General features: G+C 37.2%; 1 protein-coding gene across 2 annotated transcripts; it reads left to right on the forward strand.

The window, feature by feature from the left end:
- The first annotated feature begins 1,394 nt into the window (after positions 1–1,394).
- Positions 1,395–10,655, forward strand: LOC122085391 (mediator of RNA polymerase II transcription subunit 7a-like). Of its 2 annotated transcripts, XM_042653788.1 has the most exons (8): positions 1,395–1,510; positions 1,586–1,804; positions 3,093–3,195; positions 3,810–4,018; positions 7,665–7,734; positions 9,436–9,602; positions 9,688–9,761; positions 10,200–10,655. In XM_042653788.1, exons 4-8 carry the CDS (start codon positions 3,881–3,883, stop codon positions 10,258–10,260), a joined length of 510 nt encoding a protein of 169 aa, XP_042509722.1. In that variant the 5' UTR covers positions 1,395–1,510; positions 1,586–1,804; positions 3,093–3,195; positions 3,810–3,880; the 3' UTR covers positions 10,261–10,655. The 2 variants fall into 2 exon arrangements, with proteins under 2 accessions (XP_042509722.1, XP_042509723.1); XM_042653789.1 differs by lacking the exons at positions 1,395–1,510; positions 3,093–3,195 and having other exon boundaries at positions 1,517–1,804.
- The last annotated feature ends 2,597 nt before the right edge of the window (positions 10,656–13,252 follow it).

A 13,252-nucleotide genomic window follows, 5' to 3' on the forward strand; every position in this document is an offset into this window, starting at 1 on the left:
AGATCATGTTAGTTGATTCCCCCCCCTGCGGCAGGGGTGGGGGAGTACTCAGTCCGACTTCCATCCACTGCACCATACTCTTCAACCTCTATCACTTCTCCTTATTATGGTGTTCTCAAGCCTTCTTCGAACTTGGTCGTACCACATCAAATGACATTTGCGGAGCTTGTCCATGCTCAGTGCAACTCCTATATCAGCTATTCTTATTTCTTATTGTATCCTTCTTAGTCTTGCCACATATACATCTTAAACATCATCTTAGTTACACATAGTTTCTCTATATGACACTTATTGACTGCCCAACATTCCGCCCAATACATCATAGTTGGTCACATAATGGTCTTATCAAATTTTGGTGGGTGCCACTGATACAATCAACAATATTTGAAGTTAAAATATTTTGTGTTATAAATCAAAGTTAATATGTATGGTTTAATTCCAATTACTTGATGATAGGAAAAAATAAAAAATAAAATAAAATAAACCATATGCTGGGAAATGTATTAAAAAACATACTTTATTTATGTGTGGCATCATTCATTAAACAAACAAGATATCTACGGTCATTAAATGATCCATTTGTATATGCAATGCGATGATTCCCGTTGGGGCTAGTGGTTTCTCAGTGGTCTAGGAGAAAAGGCGGCTAAGGTTGGGCCACAGTTCAAAGAAGAGAATGAATCGAGACTCGAGAGGGGTTTCGTGCAGAGGATGAATGGGAATTAAGGTGTCAAATGGTGCGGTTTTGGTTATTTAGTTCGGTTTGATTTACATTTTGATAAGGTGAAGCCAAAACCACAATGAATCGGAATAAGGTGAAATCAAAATCGTTTTCATTAAGTTTCGATTTTAAAAGTTTATAATCAATTTTTGTTATTCGATTCACAATTGGTTTACATGGATTAATAGTGTCATTTTAGAAAATGATTTGCATCATACAACTAGTGTGAATCATACATATATTAAACTTCCTAAAGAGTCAAGGCAATATACTTTTATTTTACTAAGGACTATACTTTCTATGTAAAAGACTGCATATATAATAACTAATTAACTATGATCATAGAAATTAGGAAATCAAAAGGTATGATTGTGTGATAGTGAAACTCCCTTATAGGTTAGTATTTTGTTTGTTTGTTTGTTTGTTTTTTCCGTAGAGACCCATTAAAATTCAAAATACTTTAATACTATGTGTTGATTAACCATTGGTTTTTCAGTTTTGAACCGAGTCGAACTAGATATATGACTTTTAAAATCAAAATCGGATCAATTTACTATGGTGCCGTTCAATTCAATTATAACCGATTGGTTTCAATTGGGAATGGAGTTTCGAAGAAGATAACCTGTCACCGTTACAGCCGGTTCATGGTAAAACGAGAAGAAAGCTGTGAGTTGTGACGTTCAATGATCACGAATCACGATTCTATGAAGTTAAATCGACCGTTATCTAAAATGGAAGTTCTGCCAAGTCTAAGGGGTGAAAAGAGAGAGAAAAAAACATAAGGAGTGGGTAAATGCCAAAAACCCCAAATCCCGATTTTTATCTTGATTTTTCATAGGTTTAACGAGGCCCCCTTCTTCTCAGGTTTAACAAGAAACCCTTCCGGCAACGGTTGCAAGTGAAGAAACTTTGGATTCTTTTGGAACCCTAAATCCTTTACGGCAAAGGTTGCAGCGACGACTTCGGTGATTCTTCATCTAAGGGTGTTGAAGCTCAATCCTCTTATCCATCTCCGGTCCCAGTGTATTGCAGCAAAATCTCCAGTTTCACTCTCCAGTGGATTGTACCGGCTCCATATTCTCTGTAAGTACTTCTCTCTATCTAAAGGTTCTGAACCCAGAAATATCTTCTCGATGTGCTCGCTAGAGCTTGTTATTCCACTACTGCAACTGTTGCTCCTGCTGTTGCTGCAAGATGTTTGTAAATTATAGTGAATTCTTGCTGTTGATGCTTCTGGTGCGGTACTGATATGAGAACGACCATCAATTTTCAATATTCTTAATCGATCAGACGGGAATGCATGGGGTGGAAGGCGACAATTGAAGAACGAAACATCAGCCAGTGAGCTATTGTTGGGATCATTAGTAGGAGAGCTCGGTATAAAACAACCAAACCTGAAAGTAGAATCTTGATGATGGGAAATCATCATCTACAGGGACTCCTGATCTTGATATTGGGTAGCCGTGCTAATGAAAGAGAAATTTGTCAACAGAATTGGGGTCGTCATTCTTTCAAATAACATCATTCCGGCGATCCCCTCATTGAATTGGGCGAGGAGTTGCTTGTACAAAGTTGTGAGAACTTATTTATGCAATTTCAAGGAGCTAGTATCGAGGAAGGTGAAAAGATTTGTTTGCCTTGCTCCCATAAAAGGATGTCTGTGGATCATGTGGACTCCTGCTTGTCCCATCTTGGCCATCTGGGTCGTCTGAATTATTTGCTCCTAACTTACCTACTCAACATCATTAGATTTCATAGTTTTCTAGTAAAATAGATAAATATTGTTTGTTCTGAATTTTTTTTTTTTTTGTATTTTATAATCTATTATTTTAATCTGTATAGGCCACCTTCTGATCTGATTAAGCATAAACCAAATATCAGACTTACCAAAATTAAGCTGCCAATCCTCTTTATCTTCAGATGGTGGATCCTTGTAGATGTTTGTTTTGTGGATCATGTCTACGTAATTTTCTTCCAGAAACTCCTAAACTCCCCCTCCCTTTTTGATATGAGTGATCTCTTTGATTAAAAATCCTCTAATTCAAATTGTATATAGGTGCAGAGAAACTCTTGAGGCCATGTCCATATAGTATATGGATAATATTTTGTGGGATATTCATGGCTCTATAGCACATCATACACTACTTTTTATGTTTGATGAGATGATGTCATTAGTATTTTGGTGTGTTATATGATAATCTTATGGGATGTAACAGCAGATTAATTATTCAGCTACTACAGAGTCTTGCCCCTCCCAGACCCTGTAGTAGCAGGAGCCTCGTGCACTGGGTTGCTCTTCATATTGTGTTTATTTCAGTTATGAGGCTTCCTTTTGATAAAATCATTGTTTACATGCTATTATTTTGTTTAGGGAAAAAGCTGTTGGGGATGCTAGCACCTCTCTCTCTCTCTCTCTCATATGAAATGACTTCTTTGTTCTTCAATACACAAGACCGCTTTGCCGCACGTCATTGGTGAGCTCCCCTATGCAGCTTGCTCAAAGAATCCTTTTGTTTATTAGCTGGGGTACATGTCTATTGCATAGTGAATTTATGTACTTTTTTTGTTTGCAGATTTTACAGAGGTATTGTATTAAACACACATTAAACATGCCATATTGTTTCCATCGCGCTGGATTTAAAAAAAAAGTATTATTGCCATCTAGTCTGTTTAATACCCATATATATGTACCCGTACTTTTGCCATACCTGATCAGCTGAACTTACTAGCTATGAACAAAACCACAAAACTCATACTTGGCTCTAAGGAGCCATATGTCCATAACAGTGGAAAACACCTCACTTTGCTAGCCGGATAATCCTATATGCTTGAACAACCAAGATTGTGCATGTCAATACGCAAAAAGGTATATGGTTTAATTTGACTCTAAAATCTAACATGTGGCCAGTCTGGACTTTATACCATCTTTAGATATCTATTAAACGGTTGGGATTGCCACATTACTTTTCCATGGGGGGAACATTTTGTAAATGTAATTTTTTTGCCTATTGTTATTTGACATGGTTCTATCCCCTCATTAAAATAAAAAAAAGAAGCTAATTTGACACGGTTACTTTTCCCTTTCCAGATTACCCCTGGCAGTGGCTTTAAACAGAGTTGCAAGGAGAGCGCTGATCAGGGAAGAGTGTGAAGCAGAAAATGGCAGCCACTGCGACTTACCCACCACCACCACCATACTACAAGCTCTACAAGGATTACCTCCAAGACCCTAAATCGGCTCCTGAACCTCCTCCTCCCATCCAAGGAACATATGTGCTTTTTGGTGGCAGCTATACGGTTAGATAATAGATATCCATTTCATATTTACGGTTAATCTCCATTTAAACCTTTCGTCTCTTTCTCTCTCATTTGAAGCCAATTCAGCTCAGACAATGAGTTTGCTCTTTTTTCCCCCTTAAGACGAAAATCATTGATTTAAATTACCATGATGTGGTTGAGTATACTTAAAATTTACTTCCTTTTATACCAATTTATAAATCTCAGTTATTCTCTTAGTGTTGGTAAGCTTCCTGAATGCACTGAATATGTACCTGATAATTGGATTGGCCCTGAAATATTCATACCTTTTCTTATGTTTCTCACAGTCTCTAGCCATTGTCGAATCTCTGGAGTTAAATCAACAAGGAAAAACAGCACGACCATCCCAACATATGCCCTATGCTTCCCCATGAATGAACTTTCTGTTCAATCAGCACCCTGTTTTGGGATGTGGAAGTCTCCTTTAATATGCCATAAAATCTATCTATGACTTAAACCTTTGACAAATTGGATGTATGCTGAGCTTCTCAAGTCGTTTTTACTATGAGGACACTAGGAACATTAGTGTTTATATAAGAGTATTTGGAGACTATAAGACTGAAGGATAATCTCTTGATGGCACCATTGATCATTACCACCAAGCTGATTGCATGTTCACTTCTCTTCCTTTTCCAAACTTATATTGGTGATGTAGGGGAACCTATTAGAAGTTCCCTATTTGTTTTGTTTTGTTTTGTTTTGTTTTTTTTTTTGTTTTTGTTTTTTGTTTTTGTTTTTTTTTGTTTTTTCTGGAAGCTGATAAGTCTTTTTGGTTGCAATCTCTTGATATAATGGGATTGGAATGGAGAGAAACCATAGTTGTCACAGCGCCTAGATAAACCAAGGCAGTTGAGGGGGCAAAAGTTTAGGCAACACCAGCAAGGCACCACCTAGGCGACCAAGGCGCCAATCCAGAGAAAACAGTCTGGACGCCTAGATGTGCCCTAGGCGACACCTTGACAACTATGAGAGAAACCATAAAGAGGAAGAAGCTAATTAAATAACTCGGGCATCTTACTTAAATTTAGCTTAATATTTTGGACTAATGACAGGTTTTAGGTGGAACTGTAATTGGTGATTTACGAATTGCAACCTCCGGCGAAAAACCACAGCATATTTTAAATGCAACGTTGTTCATGGGCTCAGACTATCCAAATCTTACACTGCATTGTCTCCTTATGATTTATGAACATGGAAATAATTAGACTTGAGCGCTAAGGTAGATAACATCCAAGTAAGATGGCTATAACATTCCTTGCTTATTTTTAGTTGATATATCGGGCTTGTAGGAATAGGAAGTGGCTAACCTCAACATGAAACCAACCTATGCTAAAAGATCATTTCTGACAATTCAAATTTTGCAAAAAAGTGGGAGGAATGAAATTTACATTATAGTGGAAACTTGGAAAGCACTTATTGAGCATCCTTGTTTACCATTAAACCATTTTTTAAAGGATAAGTTAAAATGTCAGTATGGGATCATATTATATTATGATATAATTTATAATTTTTTTGCTTCAAAAGTTTGTTTGGGACCCTAAGAAAGCTGTACAACAGAACCATGTAATGTTCACGTCAAGTAATGCTAAGTCACTAGAAGTTTTACTTCCTTGCTGAATTACTTGATTGGATGGGAGTTTGTTAAAGAAACAAATCTACAAAATTGATGCATAAGTACCTAAATGCTAATTCACATGAATAAACCTGATCAAAGTACTTATATAGGCCATCAAGAATGTGAATTCAGACAAATTTGGGTTGGTTTGCTAGTTTTTACCTGTTCTAATTTCATGTGGCTTCGCTGATGTAGATAAGTCACTTGGGCTTATTTTATTGCAAATAAGCCTTGGGTTGTGTTATGTATGTGTTGGGCCTTTGATCTCATGGGTTTTCTTTGAAATGAGCCACTTTAATGGGCCTAAAATATGGGTAGAAGGTAGGAAAACGAGATTTTATTCATTAGTTTAATTAGTTTCTATTTAAAGGCCCATTAGGCCATTAGTTGGTTGTAAAGTCCTATATGGACTATTAGTTAGTTAGTCCTACTCCATGTTGGAGTCATAAAGGTAAGTTCTAGTCCTATTTTGAATTCCTAGTCGTAGTAGGACTGTCTAGTCCTATTGGGAAACTAGCTCCTAGTTGTAGTAGGAGTGTCTAGTCCTATTGGGAAACTAGCTCCTAATATTAGTATGATTGTAAACTTCCCCTCTATAAATAGATAGGCATATGTCCCATTATTGGGGAGATTTGAATGAAAGAAAGTTTGCATTTATGAAAGAAAGTTTGTAACTAAATGCTTAGAGTAATGAAAGAAAGTTTGCAACTAAATGCTTAGAGTAGTTGAGATAGTTGTGGGTGAGAAGCCCAGGCTGAGATAGCCACTTCCTTTATTCTCTTTCACCCTTCTCAATCCTTCATCTGTTTTATTATTCTTTTTTATTTTATTTGCTGTAACATTCAAGAGGTATAGTTCAGATTTTGATAAAAGTCTCCAGAAATCAAACCGATCAGCAATCCTAGTGGGAATAGGAGAGAGATCGATCTCCTCTCTTTCTCTCTTCTGTACTCTGTTCAGCCAGGTCTTCAATCAGGGTATTCTAGGCCTCATAAGGGTCTCATGATCCTTAGCTAGTCACTGTTGGAAGTATTCAGCTGCTGTTCTTGAAGGTTCTTCTCAGTTTTCTCTCCTAGGTCAGAAAATCAAGAAAGCTTGTAAATTCACAACCAACCGTCAGAATCCTCTCAACTTTGGGGGTTTTTGTACCCTCCCTAGGGACTATCTACGCCCAAGAGTGCAACTCAATCGGACTCCTACAACCCTGGCCGCACCTCTCTCTCTCCAGCTCTATAACAGGTCTTTCTCTCTCCTATCAGGTTAGGTTTTGGGCTGGTTTTGCTCCTATATGGGTATTGTATCCTTGGAGATTTATTTGATGGTATTATTTTTTTGTTTCTTACTCCTATTTGTATTGTTTGGGGTTATAAACTGCGGAGTTAGTTACTTGTAATCTACTCCTGCATTATTCACCTTGCATGATTCTCGTGCAGCCCAGAAAATATGTGTCATCCTGTTTCATTTATTTTCTTAGTATTTTTGCATCTCTAACTGAAATGCAATTCAAAGGCGTCCCATCTGAAGCAATTTTTTTTGCTATGGCATTATCTACACATCATTTAATTGTGGGTAGAATTATTGACTGATTTGTTCTCTCCACATGTTAATTAAATCCTTTAAAAAGTCACTTTTCACTTAGGACTCTATGTAATATTGGAACTATTGAGGCATTGCAAAAACAAGGGGGAAAACAACATACAATGTTGGCTGAATGGTTGAATAGGCTCCCAAATTTAATTTATCATCTATCCAGATCATTACCAGTCCTTCCAATGTCAGGTCAACCAAACGAGTAGTCAATGCGGCAAAATTAGCCTCTTCAGTTGGAATACCTTCCACCTGTGCTTCGGTTGACGAAATATTCCATTTCATGTTTCATTTTTCTTGTCTCTTTGTTGTCAGGTTAGATTTATTGGTCAGCTGCTTCAGTCAATTGTCTTATTATACCTAGTCTGCTGTTTGCACTTGAGTCATCTTTCATTTATCTGTTTTTTTGCATTGCTTCTGTAGACTGAGGATGTCCTTCCGAACTTGGAGGATCAAGGAGTTCGTCAGTTGTTTCCGAAAGGACCTAATATTGGTATGTTTCTTTCTACCAAGACCTTGTGTTTCAACTAGATCCTACTGAGAAAAAGTAAATACAGTTGTCGTCATTCCACTAATCATCAATTTGATTCTATATGGTCCTTCTAATATTCTCTACATACGTGAATTTTCTAATCCTTCATAGTAGTTTTTGTATAATCAGTTTGATTGCTTATCTATCCTACAATTTTTTTGTATTCAAACAATACTTTTAGTATTTTTGAGTGGTATATCATGTTTTGAAAACTCTTTGAGATACTTCAAGTATTATGTGGTCACGTCTTCGTAGTTCTGTAACTAATACACGTGTATTTGACTTTATTCCCCAGAAATGATTCCGCAAAACTCATTTTACTAAAAGACCCCCTCACTACAGGGGATATGATGTAAGACTAGGGAGAAATTCGAGAACTCAAAAAGGACCTAACCCCAGGCAGGATCTGAAAATCTGGCTGAATAGGGAGAAATTCGAGAACTCACAAACCGAGGCTCTGATGAGTCTGATCTTTGGATTGAATGGAGTTCTTGTATGTTCCAACAAACCCTTAAAGTTTGGTCAATTTCTGGTGATCGAGCTGGGACATATGCTGGTTGCAAGAAAAAGAAACTTTCAGACAACCTTCAAGAACCCGAGAAGGAAGCTTTTGATGATATTCAAAATTGGAGTGAAGAACCTTTGTATGATGTCTAAGTATTCTTCAAAAAATGAACCTGAAGTGCTGCTTGGTTGGAGAGATCTGACCTTACAAAGATTAGGTTAAGTTTGGGGCTGAAACTGGACATTTCAGAGTACTCTCAGCCCAGGCCTGATCAGGCCCTGCTCTCTTGATCGAAGGTCCCTTTTGGGGAGCCAAATAAAGCCTCAAAAGCTTAGGGTGATGTGGTTCCTGTGCTGCTGCCCAGACTAAGGTCTTCAATGGCTGACGCAGGGTTGTTTGTGTCTCTGGACTGCTGCTGATTGATGCCTTGATTATATGTCAAATAGATCTCACAACTCTCAAAGGCTTGACAGAAAATAAAGAAATGAAAGGGAAGAAAACTGTATCGATGGAGGGTTGAGAAAGGGGAAGAAGAATGGTGGTTTTGGGTCAGTCCCAACTTGGCTTTTAATAGACATGCGTAGCGTAGGACTGCTAACAAGTATGGCTTTGAATAGAGTTGATTGACGAAAGGGGATCCATGTAGCCGGCCCCATTTAGTTGGGATAAGGCTGAGTTGTGTTGAGTTGAGTTGTATGTCGATGCAAATAAGTCGATCCTTGAAAGCTCATAGAATTATTTATGTCATGATTCAATTTTGAATATATGGAAATAAACATTATATGCATCTCCCGACCCACCAAATCCTAATTTTTGGACTTCGCCGAGTCTGACACCTCCTGTCTAGGTTGGATTCTTACATTTGCACAATATTCATGTAAAATATCTTCTCTACATGTCATGGCACATATAATTTCCCTTTTCTGTTATAATGACATACGGAGGAACACGGAACTTTAAAATTTTAAGTTCCAAATATGCTTAGCTCTATAATTAGAGTTCACCATTGGTGACATTGCTTTTGTGCAATATCTTTTTGACAATGTTTTATGGACCTGTTGTGACAATGTTTTATGGACCTGTTGACTACCATCATCTCAATGAAAATCTGTATATCATACTTCTTGATGACTAAAAACTTTGTTGTCAAAGTGCAGATTTCAAGAAGGAACTGAAATCTTTAAACAGAGAACTTCAGCTGCATCTATTGGAGCTTGCAGATGTACTTGTTGAAAGGCCTTCCCAATATGCAAGGAGAGTGGAGGATATCTCTCTTATATTTAAGAACTTGCACCATCTCCTCAATTCATTGCGTCCTCACCAGGTAGGATAATTGGCTTGATAAATTGAGATTGTGGTTATTGGGTCTTTTTCCCCCCATATACCTAATTTGTTCCTTCTCTTCTCAGGCCAGAGCAACACTAATTCACATACTAGAACTTCAGATACAACGTCGTAAACAAGCTGTGGAAGATATAAAAAGGTAATTTGTGAAATTTTCATTTGGAGTATATTGTCATTTCAGTTCCAATGTGGTAATTCCAGTATGGCTTTAATTTTGAGTCATGCTGTTGGCACTGGTTGATGTCCTTGGTGGAGGATCCCAATGTTGAGACCTTCCAAAAGGTTTTACTTGGAAACTTTTTTTTTTTTCCCAGGAGCATCAAAAGTCAAATCAGGGGTTTTCTGCTAGAACTTATGTGGGTGTTTTGTAGCCATAAACAATGGTTCCATCTTGTGTTCCAAGCTCTCTGAGAGCACTTAGATGTGCTTGTTCTTGAAACTACAAGAAGTACATATATTCGTGTCGTTTACCAGTAGTGCTAGCCAACAAGTGGATTTCTTTTGTTAGCATTGAGTGCTAAAACATATTATGATTACCGATGTATACATAATCACACTTTTTCTGGTCTTTGTTCAGAAGAAGAGAAGAGGCACAAAGACTGCTCAAAGAAGCACTTGCAACCTTAGATGGCTGCTAGTCTGCATTGTATTCCGGGCCTTGGACGTTTGAACTGCTGTAGCTGTAACACCACCTGATATTTCAAGTGAATCAATTGCAAATAATGTGTTGCATTTACTTGGAAACTATTGGTACTAGTATCAGACACACGCGAAAATGTCGTCTGTTTTCAAGTGGTTGGTTGTAAATGATTTACATTCAAATGTTGTGAGCGAAGCATGAGGATGGGTCTTTGGGGTTGTCCTTAATCTTTGGATGGCCCTTGTAGGTGAACATGGCTACTGAGGTGGTGGCTCTTGTTTCATCCCACCAACCTCGCTTGAATCGAAATTCCCTGCTAACGATACTACATGAATTGGAAAGAGATGCTGTTTGCCAAGTTTTTAACATTAGTCATTCAAACTTGGTAGGTAATTTTTTTTTCACCCGTGCAAATATCTTAGGCTACATTTGGTATGTATTCTGGAAATAAATTTTGGGCCTACAATTCATTCTGAAGTGAGAAAATAGAGAAGAATTGGGTTTCCGAATCCATTAATTGTAAACAAAATATGGCCTTACTTTTTGCACCTCATCATCAAATGCAGAGAAAAAAAAATTGGTATGGATCGATCATTTGATTTGGTACTGCTATGTTGGTCATCTCTGTTACTGGGTGCCTTCTACTTTATCCTCTACATGCATGGTACTGTGCTGGGGCCACCTGAGAGTCAACTGTGTTGGCTTGATGTCATGGTTGCTTGTATTGATTGTGTTGTAGGTGTAAAGTGTAAACAACACGAAAAGCTCTGCAAGTGGGACGTCTCACCGACCTCTGAGAAACAGTTGCGGATCTGGATTCTAGAGATGACATTGACCTGTATGTATTTTCAGTTATACAGTTTCCTACTTTTTCCACCCCCTGTAGATGATTGCTGGACAATTCAGTCTTCTAAGCTTCATTGTTTCCAGGTAAAACCACAAAGAAGGAAAATTTTGTGGCAAAATCTGATTTTTTTTTTATACAGAATTTTCCTGAAAATTTTCCCTGGAAACAAACGAAGTTTTTTTACAATTCCATTTAAATCAAAACTCTGATCTACTAGTTTCTAAATCTATGTCAATGGGTTCCATGAAATGAAGTGGACAAATCCAAATCATAAGGTGTTACATGAATAAAGCAATTGGAAGTACGCAACAATAATTCCAAGTAGCTTAAAAAAACAGGAAATTTGTTATGGTTGTGACAGGGATTTAGTAATCTGTATAGGATACAAGACCGATACTGTTCATTCGATGTCAATTCCTCATGGGTTTCATACAAATGTATGTTTCCCCATGAGAGAATCGGAGAAATTTCCTATCAATCAGAAAATACTCCGCTTTTTAGCAACTCATTGTCTAAACTATTTAAAAATTTCTCCCAAAAGGACAATATTTACACCTTAGATAAACCCACACAACTATAATCTTACCTATATGTAAGGCTGTAAGCCATACAAGAGACAAACCCAACAGGAGTTGGCAGTGATAATTAGTTGGGTCAATGTTAAGGTACCAACAGGAGTTTGGTGGTGATAATTAGTCGGGCCAAAGAGAATTGGGCTGATGGTAATGTCGAATGTTGCCATCTGGTGGTTAGGCGTACATGCAGGAGTCAGGATACGACCAAAGAGAACTGAGCTGACAGTCAGATCAGCCTCTTGCCAAGCCTTCTCCGTGTTAGAAACCATCCAAAAGATAAACATAGATTAATAATTGCTATCATCATCCTAATGGGTAGGGATCAGGGTAAAGATAGCGACCTTGGGATAGGATAATAAGATGGACCCACCCTCCAGTTCCAGTGTTAGAAACTTAGAACCAACACTTTTCTTAAAGTCATGGATAAGCTGTTGAAGGTCGGTAATGGTTTTAGATCATCATCCCATAAACAAAATCTGACCACTTAAAAATAATTCTCATCCATGCAATAAGATGCAATGTATTGGGAAGAGAAAGGGGTCTAACAAAAAGCACAAACCCAAACCCAAACCCCACTTGCCCTGCTCGAGAGAGAGAGAGAGAGAGAGAGAGAGAGAGAGAGAGAGAGAGAGAGAATCATGACCCTCTCTTCCTTCAGCAAGCGGTGAAGGAAAACTATGTCTTACATTTTATAATATTTTTTTTTTCTTCTTAAGGATGGTGGTAGTTAAACACTAGCAAATCTTCAAGTACAATCCTACTTGTCTTTTTTATTCCTTTTTATAACACGGTTCACATCTTTCCTATGGGAGCACAGCTTGTGATGTATCCTTTATTCCCTACCTCTTTGGAAGTTCTAATTTCAACTTTGAAAAGATGAAATTCCTTGCTTCCTTTGTTAGTTACGGAGACGTAATCTCTAATTTAAAGCTGAAACGGATTGATTCGGACTCGAGTTAAGATAGTTAGATGTCCTTTTTCTCGTGATTACGATATTCATTCATTCTTTGACCTTCCTCATAGCTCATTAAAGAGTGTTTAGTAATCGATTTTGACATGTCGGTCTTCACCGATACCGATTTATATTGGTGATATAGCTATTAGCATAATGACATGTGGATGTTGATTCCAAAAAAGAAAAAAAAAATAAAAAAAAAAAGATAAACAAACCATGCTTCTACAAAGAAAAAAGCAAGATTTTTGTTCGTTAACAGTTAATTGTCGTAAATAAATTCTGGCAATATTAATGATTTTTTTTTAAATTTTATTATAATATATATTTTTTCTAAAAAAATCGACATGTAACATGTGTATTGATTAAAACGTGCAAAACAAAAACGTTCAAGAATGACATAATAATAAGACACTTTCAAATGATTATGAAAATCTAATTTTTTTAAATCTTAACTTTTAAGAATAAGACAACAGATAATCAAAAAGAAGATTATAATTTCTCAATTACGATATTGATTATAATATAAACATCATTCATTCTTTGATCAACTGTGTTAGATGGGATTGCCTGATGTGCTCGTACAGGTGATTCACACAAATACAATATTAATATT

This window comes from Macadamia integrifolia, chromosome 8, assembly GCF_013358625.1.
Source record: "Macadamia integrifolia cultivar HAES 741 chromosome 8, SCU_Mint_v3, whole genome shotgun sequence".
Lineage (NCBI taxonomy): Eukaryota > Viridiplantae > Streptophyta > Magnoliopsida > Proteales > Proteaceae > Macadamia > Macadamia integrifolia.

Bases quoted from the DNA above. Each gene is read 5' to 3' on its own strand.
- LOC122085391 (XM_042653788.1), top strand. From the start codon at position 3,881: ATGGCAGCCACTGCGACTTACCCACCACCACCACCATACTACAAGCTC. The intron at 7,735-9,435 runs GTATGTTTCTTT...GTCAAAGTGCAG, and splicing joins TCCGAAAGGACCTAATATTG to ATTTCAAGAAGGAACTGAAA. The intron at 9,603-9,687 runs GTAGGATAATTG...TTCTCTTCTCAG, and splicing joins ATTCATTGCGTCCTCACCAG to GCCAGAGCAACACTAATTCA.